Here is a 12,419-nt window from a genome sequence, read left to right as displayed (position 1 = left end):
TCTAATGTCCTGAGGCAGATGAGCTGTGACTTGAGAGAGAGTGAGAGAGACACTGATGTTTTCAGGAAAACGTGATCGTCAATCCTCAATTGGGGCAAAGTTGGGATGTGATCATGGTAAAACATTTCAGGTCAAAGTTATTGTAAGGGTGAATAAGTAGGGTCTGAAATTTCTGATGATTAGCAGTATTTTATCTATATACCGGGAAGAGAAATAAAAAGTAATAAAAATGTCTTGGATACCTGCAAAATTGGTAATAAAACAGCACACAGTAATAGAACAGTGTCAAGTTAGGAAAGGTATTTCACCCAGTGCATGCTGGGTAACAGCCCTAATGACATAACAGACGTCTTTGATTTGTTAAACTAACAAAAATGAGTAGGGCTGTCAAACGATTCATCGCGATTATTCACAACAAGTTATATAATCACAAATATAAGTTTGCGTTTAAGTTTCTGTTCTCCTGTATCTGTATCCTTTCATTGCTATAAAAGTTCAATGCACAGATTAAAAAAAAGTTTGTGTTTATATAATGTCTCGTACTGTGCATATTACTTTTGTATTTATAAACACATACACATACATGTATTTAGGAAATATTTAGATGAATCATTTATATTTACCTAGAAGAAAAATGATACATAGACGTTTATCCAGATTTATATTTGACCTTTTTAAATATATGCATGTATGTGCATGTGTTTTTTCAAATACAAAATTAATATGCACAGTGCACGGACACATTTTATGTAAACGATTAATGTCGATCAAACTTTTGACAGCCCTAAAAATGTAAAAAAAAGCAAGAAAAAAGACCATGAAACAATCGTTGTGAAAAGATTCATAAAATATAATCACAGTGTGTAGAGACATTTCTGGACGCATTTAAAAAAAATCATATTGCATCTTAATATGTGGCTTTGAAATCGGGCCTGTTCATAAATGTGCAGGAGGGAGTGTCTAGAAAGGGCGGGGCTTATTGAGGGTGTGTCTAAAAAAAAAGCTGTGTGAAGACCGTACCCTGGGTTTGAAGGCGATGAGTTTGAGGATCATTTCCACAGTGAAGAGGCCGGTGAACAACATATTAAGAATATTCATGGCTTTGTTGAAGGACTGAGATTGACCGTGATGCTGTAAACACAAACCAGCAAATACGTTTTAAAAAGCTGAGTTCACTGCAAAGTTATAAAGCGTGTTGTCGAGCACACTGACCTGCATGGCCAGGCAGATGGTGTTGAGCAGGATAAGGGTGAACATCAGGTATTCGAAGTAGGTGGAGTTCACCACGTACCAAACTTTGTACTGATAAGGGTTTTTAGGGATGTACCTGCGCAGGGGGCGGGCCTTCAAGGCATATTCCACACATTGACGCTGTACAGCACACAAAATGTATGAACATGTATAGAACCCAAAGGATATATCAAACATCACCAATGACAATGTGTACATGGATACCTGATTCTTGTCCAGCTCACAGTTTTTGTACTCTTGTTCTCCCTGCTCCTGAAACGTCACGATGACGAAACCTACGAATATGTTCATCATGAAGAAGGCAATGATGATAATGTAGATGATGAAGAATATTGAGATGACCACGCGGTAGTTGTAGATCGGGCCGATATCCTCCGTGTGGGAGTCTATGGCTCTGTAGAGGAGCCTGTTGAAGAAAAACACTTTTATATAAATATTTCATTTGAATATTTAAGATGTTTCTAAAGCATCAAGTTGAAATGGACCTAACTAACAAGTATTCACTTAAAAATGTTTAAACTATTTAAACAGAACACATATGGGCTCCCTGTGTGATTTTGAGGATGTGTTTATGTGTATATGTCGCACCCTGGCCAACCCTCGAAGGTGGATACAGCGAACAGTGCCATCATGCCCTGCAGGACATCATCAAAGTTGAAGTCGCTGTTCTCCCATGAACGCAGAGCTTTCTCTGGCTTTCCGACATTCCCGTCTTTGTATAATATGTAAGACCCCCTGAAACATACACAATTTAATTTTGTGCTGTTTAATCATGGAAACGTTACATTTTATATTCCCAAATAAAGTGATGTTACCTGCAATCTGACTGTGTTTGTTTGGAGGTGTCCGTGCAGTAGAAGAATTTGCCCTGGAAACCAAGCAAATATCAGGTTAATTAATTTAAACTTATATAAAATTGCACATAACGGTAAATACGTTTTATGCGTTTATTAAATATTTGAGCAAATTAGCAGCAAAATTATGTATAAAGACATATCAGACCTTACCTTAAAAAGCTGCACACCAATGCAGGCAAACATGAATTGCAGCAGCGAAGTGACAATGACGATATTCCCGATGGTGCGGATGGCTACAAACACACACTGGACCACATGCTGTGGAAACAAAAACACATACTCAGCATCTCCATTACGCTATATAGAAATAACAATGAGTGTTTTTGTAATAAATGTTTTGTAATTAGTAGCGATAGAAACTCACTTTGAGACCCTTGGCCCTGTTGATTGCTCTCAGGGGCCTCAACACTCTCAGCACTCTGAGAATCTTCACCACATTAATGGCACTTGACCTGTGAATCACAGCACAGTCCGGCATCACCAATCAGAGCGGCAAATTTTATTTATAATTTTTTTGCATTTTCTTATTTATTCATTTATTAGTATATTTAGTTTTTTTACAAATCACATATTTAATAACTAAATGGAGCTTCATGACAAAAAACATACACTATCATTTTTTGTTTGTTTGCATATTGTATCTTAAAATGAAGTTCATCAACATTGTTTGCAGACTTGAGTTTAAAGGAACAGCGTTTTTCATGTTAAACCTGAATTTGAGCTTTTATCCATGAAAAAAAAGTGTTATAAAAATGTCCTATTTTTATTTGAACATAATTCATTTTGTACACTCTAAGGCTCAGAAAGGAAATTGAATACCGCTAACCTAAGGCTGTTATTTTGTCAGTGTCATTGTTTCAGAACAACCCGATTGGCTGGTCATGTAACGTCATTGGATTGGCAAAATGTTAAACTTGTTACATTTGTGATGAGAAACACTGCTATTGGTCAGTTTGTTAGTAGCTGGGAAAATGATGCGGGTACTCACTGAATTCCAGAGGAGATCAGAGACACGCTGACCACCACCAGATCCAGAATATTAAAATAATTCCGACAAAATGAACCCTTATGTACGAACGCTCCGTACGCCGTCATCTGAGAGCAAGCATACACAAATTACATAGTGAGAAGGTCAAAGTACGAAAGATATCTTTAAAATGTAAATGTACCTTTAACATGATCTCTATGGTGAAGATCCCTGTAAACACATAATCTGCATAGCCTAAAATCTACCAGAGAGAGAAAGAGAGAGACTCTTAGTAAAGCCTTTGAAGAGCAGCGCCACAAACACGACGTGTGTGTCGGTGTGTTTGTGTATACCCGATTCCTGAATGAGTCATTCTTCACTGGATCTTCTGCTGCCAGTGCAATACTGCTCAGCAGTATAAAAAACAAGATTAAATTGGTGAAAACGTTGTGGTTTACAATCTTATGACACAAAACCCTGAACCTACAAAGAGAGAGAGAGAGAGAAAGAGAGAGAAAAAAGGGGTCTGAGCGAAATTTTGGAAACAGAGTTGGAGTACATACTACGTATTGTAATCCACCGATGTGAAAAATAAAGGTGTGTTTGGGTTTTTTATACTTGTTACTGGGGCTGAAAATAAAGAAAGCTCTGGCCTCTGGCATGGGAACGGCTTTCTCTTTCAGCTGAACGTCCGAGAGCGGCCGTGGACGAGGTCCTATTGGCACCTCAGGTTCCCCCTCCTCTCCTGCAAAGAAATGAGAGCGAGCTGAATCCCACAATAACTTCATCATATGAGGAATATCAAAGTCATTTACAATATATTGTTTTAAAACTTAGAAAATAGTTTAAGATATACGTAAATTCTGAGTTAAGCCCCTGCTTTTGTTACCCATCAATATTTCTTTCATTCTATGTTATCAGTTTTAGTATCTTGCTCTTTTCTGGAAAAGCAGAATGGCCACTTCTTTATGTAGTAGGTCACTTTACCAACAAGATTGTGTGGCACGTTTCCAAAACAACTATGAAATATAGGCGTCTACAAAATGTAAATAAAATGTCTTCTGGGACAGTTTTGAGTACTGTAGTCTGACCTTCAAATAACCTTCATACATCATTCTTCCAAACATGCACATTTCTAACAGTATCGTTTCTATTTCATTTTTTTCTTTGTTCTCGATAATCAAATGTAATTTTAACTCATGGGAACAAGCTTTGCACAAGCCTCTATTGTTTTCTGGGTCCTTTCCCAGAACTTCTGTCCGTTTCTAAAATGTACTGAACTTTATTTTCGTGCTTGCGTCTTGGGCGTGAATAAATAGACGAACATGAACAATACAAATGGACCGAGATATTTGGTGAGGTTTGGTGAGTAGAGAAGGAAGCTTTGCTCAACGGAAGAATGATTTACGCTAATTGCTCCCTGAGCTGAATTGAACAGATTTGTTGGGCTCCTTCAGATTCCTTAATTTTTCAAAAAAAAAAGTTAAAAACTTGCTCTTGACGCACCTGGGAAATCGTTCACAGGATATGGATTCTTCTCCTCGTTCTCTTCACCTGTGTACTCATCTATGTTGATCTAAAATCACGCAAACACACAATAAAAAACAAAACAACAACCAACATGTATTGTAGAAATTACAAAGTAACTGTGCACGTTTATAAATGTCTGCATAACTTAATATACAGTATTTAAGTAAAATATTATTAATTAATAAACATAGTTCTGGTTGTAAAATTGGTTTAAATCGCACATTAATTGATTTTTGTATCAATGTGCCAAGTTGCCAACATGAATAGCGTACAGTACAGGCATAATGAACTACATAACTCGGCAAAATTAATGCTTTTGTTATGATTATTAATAATAAGTTTTGTATTTATTGCACATAAGTGTCGTCAAAGTCTGTTTTATACTGTGCGGCCTCTTGCTAGTCACCTTGGTGGCAGTCTGTGTCTCCCCGTCCGAGGTGATGGATTTCAGTTCAATCTTCTCCTCTTTCTTCTCATTAACCTGTGGAGGTTTCGCCGAGTTTTGACGCTTCTCTGGACTAGCCGTCCTGTGAGATAAAGGCAAAAAACTTCACAATAAATGTGTGTATGTGGTGCTTTCCGGTCTGTATTTACAGCCCTCTGGGAGAGCCAAACGCTCCTGTAAAATGATACTTCATATTTCCTCCGTGTTATCCTAATGGAGTAATAACTGATATTGTTTTAATGAGCTCATTACAGACAGGAAATCAACAAAGGAAGATGTAACGGGTCCTGAGGACGAAAGTGAATTATTGCACTCATTCGAACCTGGCCAGCTTCTTTCTCTCTTTCTCCTCCTCTTCCTCTTTCTGCGCTGATGTCAGACTCTCGGCATCTGCCAGGTTGTCCACGGCAATGGCCAAGAAGACATTCAGAAGGATGTCTGGTTAGAGTTCAGGAGCAGATGCTAGAAACATGACGACTTGAAGACCAAAACGGGTTTTGAAGCTTATTGGGAATGTGTGCTGTTCTGTTAAAATGTGTTGTTTGGATCGTTCGATACAAGGGTTTTCAAATGAAATGTAAACTCTTATTTGCGTTTGCTTCATGTCGTGTTTTGCAAGCAGTAATTTATGAACTAACGTATTTGATCTGCTATATGGTGACCATAGTCTGTTACGCCGCTGTTCAGCAACTTAATTAAAAGTTGATAATTAAAAATTAAAGTCTCATTGAGTAGTGCATTAAAAATTTACATCTCATCCTGGAGCAAATTCTTCCTCTAGAAGACAAATTCTTTGCACAGCGATACACCGGTGATTTGCATCATATTTGTAGCCAGATGTGTATTTGTATTGACCAATCAGCATCCAGGAGAAGAGCCATCAGTTTAGAAATTAACTGTTTTGTGACACTTGATGTTGTGTAAAACAGGAGCATCCCTTTAAGTGGGATCATGCTGCGAAGGATACAGTTTCCACAGATGAAGAGGATGATGAAGTAGATACAGACGAGCATTCCAGGGAAGGACGGTCCTCCGTACGCCATGATGCCATCATACATCACAGAGTTCCAATCCTCTCCCGTCAAAATCTACCATCACAGCATTAAAAAACATTAACATCAACCAAACAGGCGTGTAAAGAGCTTTATGGAAATTTCACATGACTGCAGCAGAACCTGAAAGACGGTTAGGAGAGACTGGGGGAAGTTATCGAAGGTGCTGCGGCGTGTCTCGTCAAAGTTGAACTTTCCGCCGAAGAGCTGCATGCCGAGCAGACTGAAGATGATGATGAACAGGAAGAGCAGCAGGAGCAGGGAGGCGATGGAGCGCACCGAGTTCAGCAGAGACGCCACTAGATTACTGAGAGAGTTCCAGTACCTGAAAGGGGAGAGTGAGTGTTAATACAGTAGTCCAGCATGCCCGCTTACCGTGACCCGTGTGTTTCTGACATGCACCTGGTGATCTTGAATATGCGAAGCAGGCGTACGCAGCGCAGAACTGAGATCCCGAGGGGTGACATGATCTTTGTTTCTACCAGAATGGTCTCCAGAATCCCACCACACACCACAAAACTGTCGAAACGGTTGAAAAGAGAGACGAAATATGCCTGTAAGCCCAGGCTGTACGTCTTCAACAGCATCTCACCGGTGAAGAGAGCCAGTAGAACCTTATTGGCAATATCTGTAAACACATATACAACCATTCACTAACAAAAACTGATGAAAAAGGGAAAAACCTCAAACTAAAAATCATGAGGTTATTTAAAATATTACTAAATTAAAAATAAATACTAAGTTTTGTATTTTATTGTTGTAGTGTACATTAATAAAAACGTACTGGACTGTTTTGGTCTTTTACAGTATTATTTAGAAAAATAAACAACTAAAAACGAACTAACTTCTGAAATGCTTCACATGACTCTGTTTTAAATCAACCTAAATGGACTGAGGATTTACTTAAACTTGTTTAAATCATAATTTGAGCTTTAGAAATACAATTCTAGGTGGATAGACTTATTTATGCATCACATATGTTCTGTTTTTCTTAACATAATCAAATATCTATTACAAACATTTGCATGTCAGTTGATATTTTTCATTGGACGAACGCGCCAGGCTGTGTTTGGTTATAATATAACAATTTAATTAATTAATTTAATTTACATTTATTTTAATATTTCTTAATATTTATTTTTTATTGTATAATAATTGTGGTAAATTTAATTTACAAAGAGTTTTAGATGTTTTGCGGAGGCCTACTAAAGGTTAAGTTTAGGCAACATAACGTTTGTTTATGTTGTTGCCGCTGAAACCCTCTATAGGTAAGTATGTTGATTTTCTTGTAGTGTATAAACCAACAGTACAAACCTTACCAATGGAATTGACCTGGAGTGGGCCACCTGTTTGTCTAATAATGAATGACATAATAGGTTTGAAAAACCTTCTGCAATTCTGTTTGGTGCCACTAGAGGCACAAAAATCACACACGGCATCTTAAGCTGTTGCATATTTAAACAGCTCAAGTAATAAAGTGTTGTATATTTAAACAGCTACGGTATTAAAGTGTTACATTTTTAAATATCTTACGTTATGTAGTGCCATTTCTTTATATAGATGCAGGTAAGTGGTGTTTATTTAAACAGCTAGAGTTATGTAGGACTGTTTATTTTATTGACTACAGTAATGCACTGTACCTTGTACATTGGTGAGCCACTCTGGTTGCTGGTGGTGCTCAGAGGCGATGGTAAGCGTGTTCAGAAATACCAGGAAAATGACCAGCCAGTAAAACATGTTTGACTTCACGGCTGCGCGACACTTGCGGCGACACAACCGATTCCACCGTCGAGAATAACGACTGTAAAATTACAGAGAGAGCGAAAGGGATATAAAGCATTCCTTTATTAATGTAGGATTAGACGTGGACATTCTTGCAAAGCAGAGATAAAATCTTTTTCTAGTATCCCATCACTGTGAATTCTGCAATCATAACACTATTTATATTCCTAAGTGTGTTTTAATGTCAGGTACAGAACCACTCCTGCATCAAATTCTTCTGCCCCTGCAGAACTGTAGCAAACAAATCTCATCTGAATTACAAAAGCAATCTGAACCTGTTCATGTGTTAGAGGGCAACCGTGATGATCAAAACACAACACTGGCATAGAAATACAACGAGAGGACCAAACAGATGCACACAAACAGCAAACACACACCTATACAGTATGAGGAGCAACATTGAAGGCACGCTCGCCTTCAGACGGCATGTAATGTACTAACCTGAATTTGGATTTGGAGATCCTATTTCTGGAATGGAAAACAGAATGTATTATACACACAGAACAGACACGACATCATGAAGGACAGCGTTTCCACAGAGACGGCAGAACTGGGGTGGCAGCCAGGTGACCCCGCTCATACATCAGTGTGTTACAGCGTCCTTGCGAGGAACGAAAGATGAGCGGGATCAAGTGAGTGCCACCAGATAGATAGATAGATAGGTAGGTAGGTAGGTAGGTAGGTAGGTAGGTAGGTAGGTAGGTAGGTAGGTAGGTAGGTAGGTAGGTAGGTAGGTAGGTAGGTAGGTAGGTAGGTAGGTAGGTAGGTAGGTAGGTAGGTAGGTAGGTAGGTAGGTAGGTAGGTAGGTAGGTAGGTAGGTAGGTAGGTAGGTAGGTAGGTAGGTAGGTAGGTAGGTAGGTAGGTAGGTAGGTAGGTAGGTAGGTAGGTAGGTAGGTAGGTAGGTAGGTAGGTAGGTAGGTAGGTAGGTAGGTAGGTAGGTAGGTAGGTAGGTAGGTAGGTAGATAGATAGATAGATAGATAGATAGATAGATAGATAGATAGATAGATAGATAGATAGATAGATAGATAGATAGATAGATAGATAGATAGATAGATAGATAGATAGATAGATAGATAGATAGATAGATAGATAGATAGATAGATAGATAGATAGATAGATAGATAGATAGATAGATAGATAGATAGATAGATAGATAGATAGATAGATAGATAGATAGATAGATAGATAGATAGATAGATAGATAGATAGATAGATAGATAGATAGATAGATAGATAGATAGATAGATAGATAGATAGATAGATAGATAGATAGATAGATAGATAGATAGATAGATAGATAGATAGATAGATAGATAGATAGATAGATAGATAGATAGATAGATAGATAGATAGATAGATAGATAGATAGATAGATAGATAGATAGATAGATAGATAGATAGATAGATAGATAGATAGATAGATAGATAGATAGATAGATAGATAGATAGATAGATAGATAGATAGATAGATAGATAGATAGATAGATAGATAGATAGATAGATAGATAGATAGATAGATAGATAGATAGATAGATAGATAGATAGATAGATAGATAGATAGATAGATAGATAGATAGATAGATAGATAGATAGATAGATAGATAGATAGATAGATAGATAGATAGATAGAAAGATGATAGATAGAAAGATGATAGATAGAAAGATGATAGATAGATAGATAGATAGATAGATAGATAGATAGATAGATAGATAGATAGATAGATAGATAGATAGATAGATAGATATGTCTATCTATATGAAGTCGAGTTTTACTTCATAGAGACTGTATGAGTACAATGTCTTCCTGTCTGATATGTTCTTTAAGACTTACAATTTAACTGACAGCAGCAGACAGCAGACAGAAATATTTGGCAGACAACACAGCGCACAGTGAAAGAACAACATTGAAGATCACGGGAGCGAGAGAAGACGCTCATTGGGCCCTTTTCACCATGCATACTACTGTAGTAAGCATTGACTTAGGCCTTAGAAGATGCGATCTGACATCTTTCTGTATACGTCTGGCAATGGATTGTTTAATCAAAACTATAACAAATGTAAAATAACGTATGTCTGAAGGTAATTCTATGTAGAAGAAGTGGAGGAAGAAGGAAACAGAAGAACAGGAAAGAAGGTGATGATTTGGAGACTTACGCCATGCGGGTGCAACAGGTTTCTCCCTCCATATCTCCGGCTGGAGCATTATCAGTGTTCACAGACTCATTTTCACTGGCCGGCATACTCACTGCGAGAGAGACAGAGAGGAGGAGGGAAGAGAGATGAATTGCCAGTAGAGATAATATTCATCTTCTGCTCAGAACCCATCAAAGGCTGGTTTTCAGCAAGTCAACTCCAAAATCCCTGCTAACACACTGAGTCGACCTGGAAAATAACTCTTATATTGACATATACATACACAGTATAGGTTTCATAGGTGTTAAACCCAAACAGTCAAGGTTTAGATAACTAGCACTGGGTATTTCCCACCATCTGGCTGCAACAGCCATCATTTGTCATTTATGTCCATTTAAAAGAAACCGTGTATTCTGACAAAAAAACGTATCTTTGTAAACAACATATAAAAAGGAAATACTTTATATATGTTGTTTTGCAAGACGTAAACAACACTGGTGCACATGCACTTTTTCAGTTATTTTGAACAATACACTAACATTGGAACAAATCACAACCAACATAACATTTACAACTGAATCATATGTTAGACAAACGTCTTTAAAACTTAATTATTGATATTTGACATTTTTGCAAGGTTGTTTGCACCTGCAGTGTTTATTCTCAATATTACTGTAGATGTCATACCACCTTTCATTTGTATTTGCAATATTATTGTATTTCGATTTATGTCCTTTTTATTGTCGGCACATGTTTATCAAACTCAGGGTAGTTGGGTAATGAAGGTCTTGGTATGTGTGCACATTCTTGCGATGTCATGACAATGCTGATTGGATAATGGCATGACTGTCCTGCAGCTCCAGAGTGATGTCACATGGTATTTATTTACGGTAGAACTGTATACACACAAGCAAAGACCGCATACATCCTGGGGGTCCGCAAACACCCCGCACTCAATGTTAAACTGTCAATAATATGTGCATGTGTTGTTCAGAGCACAAACTCTGAAAATAAACACAAAGGAACTTACCCCTCCATATATGCCATGATAAAAAAACTGTTTTAACTCAAATCTAAATCTACCAATCAACATGCAGGCCTGGGATTTCAGCCTATAAACATGCATGGGGCGGGGTCAAGCAGGGTCTCTGAATTCCATGCTGCATTCTCATTTGCTCCGACCTTGATCCCTAATTCTCTTTCTTAGTTCTGTCAATCATGAACAAATTCACATCATTATCCAGACTACACCACCCCTGGAAATGGGATTATGGGATTACGGTTGATCGGATATTTTAAGAGAGGATTACAAATGTCAAACAGTGACGTTACATCATCTGCATGCATTGCACAACCATATGTATTTTTGGAAAATTAACAAATTGAAGACAAATTGTTTTGTTTCACGCATATTTTTGCCAAAACCCAACTTCTCTGCAAACAGATCCAAGCGCGGACAAAAAGCCACATGCATCAGTGTCAAGAGAAAAATGCCCACGATCCTTTGCAAAAAGACTTCTATAAACATCTTATAATAGCTGCCAGAGAGAAATCAGAACCTCAGAGTCTCAGAATCACATCTGTACATGGTGCGCACAGCAGAACTGTTTCTGTCTGGACATCACATGCAGCTCTCGTCACTACACAAGCCTGATGTGTTTTTGAAATTTAACACAATAAAATCGTACTCTGATTCAAATACCTGGAGAAAAAAACTAAAACGACATGCCACAAGTCCAGATATTTCAAACAGACAATCTCCTACAACCCAAACAGAGCAATGAGTTCAAATTTCAAAACACAGATTTTCATGCCTGTCATAGTATTCTAGTGCTGCCCATCACCCTGCCGTACCCCCAATGCCCCGATAGAGGGATCGGAGGGTGGGCCGAAGGGCTCAGTGTAAAAGGTTCAAGAGTGCCTGATGCACTTTTGCCATGCACACTTAAAAGTAAACCGTGGTTGCTATGGAGACGCACACGCCTTACGAAGCAGAGCCGCTTTTTTCTTCACCGCCCCACGGATGTACTGTAAACGGTGAGTCTTTCCTGGAAACAACAGAGCAAGACTAAAACAGTCATGGACAGACAGACACTTACACGTACACACAAAGAGCAAAGAAAAGGATTGAGATGCCACCGTCTCTCTCTACCCATTTATTAGTGAGTGAGGCGGTTACATCCAAGGCAAGACAAAACACAAGCAAACAGACATGTCATATGGTCTGGACATACACTTGTAGAATTACTGTGAGTATATTCCTGGCTTTGCTCGTTTCTATAACTATTAATTGTAAATAACAGTAAATGTTTCATTCCTGGGGCGCAGTTCTGTTCATCAGGTCTGTACTGAGCATCAATAGTGATTAAAGGTTGAAGCTGCATGCGTGTTCCTATCTGTT

At 38.1% G+C, this 12,419-nt stretch overlaps 1 protein-coding gene across 10 annotated transcripts in view; it reads right to left on the bottom strand.

Annotated features, from left to right (window-relative positions):
- Positions 1–12,419, bottom strand: part of cacna1c (calcium channel, voltage-dependent, L type, alpha 1C subunit) — a 101,812-nt gene that overhangs the window by 18,552 nt on the left and 70,841 nt on the right. For 5 of the 10 annotated variants that reach the window (XM_056747559.1, XM_056747561.1, XM_056747560.1 and 2 more), the window contains exons 10-28: positions 10,040–10,130; positions 8,326–8,352; positions 7,743–7,903; positions 6,505–6,730; positions 6,226–6,427; positions 6,018–6,138; positions 5,374–5,488; positions 5,012–5,132; positions 4,582–4,651; positions 3,429–3,820; positions 3,278–3,337; positions 3,097–3,203; positions 2,473–2,560; positions 2,259–2,366; positions 2,067–2,119; positions 1,840–1,986; positions 1,456–1,657; positions 1,213–1,371; positions 1,021–1,131 (exon numbers count right to left, since the gene is read on the bottom strand). In XM_056747559.1, the coding sequence (XP_056603537.1) occupies positions 1,021–1,131; positions 1,213–1,371; positions 1,456–1,657; positions 1,840–1,986; positions 2,067–2,119; positions 2,259–2,366; positions 2,473–2,560; positions 3,097–3,203; positions 3,278–3,337; positions 3,429–3,820; positions 4,582–4,651; positions 5,012–5,132; positions 5,374–5,488; positions 6,018–6,138; positions 6,226–6,427; positions 6,505–6,730; positions 7,743–7,903; positions 8,326–8,352; positions 10,040–10,130 (2,561 nt within the window). The remainder of the gene's footprint in view (positions 1–1,020; positions 1,132–1,212; positions 1,372–1,455; positions 1,658–1,839; positions 1,987–2,066; positions 2,120–2,258; positions 2,367–2,472; positions 2,561–3,096; positions 3,204–3,277; positions 3,338–3,428; positions 3,821–4,581; positions 4,652–5,011; positions 5,133–5,373; positions 5,489–6,017; positions 6,139–6,225; positions 6,428–6,504; positions 6,731–7,742; positions 7,904–8,325; positions 8,353–10,039; positions 10,131–12,419) is intronic. The other 5 variants (XM_056747566.1, XM_056747568.1, XM_056747569.1 and 2 more) reach the window with 2 other exon arrangements.

This window comes from Triplophysa dalaica, chromosome 5, assembly GCF_015846415.1.
Source record: "Triplophysa dalaica isolate WHDGS20190420 chromosome 5, ASM1584641v1, whole genome shotgun sequence".
NCBI lineage: Eukaryota > Metazoa > Chordata > Actinopteri > Cypriniformes > Nemacheilidae > Triplophysa > Triplophysa dalaica.
Note: the sequence above shows the minus strand (reverse complement) of the source record. Positions and strands in the feature narration are given on the sequence as shown.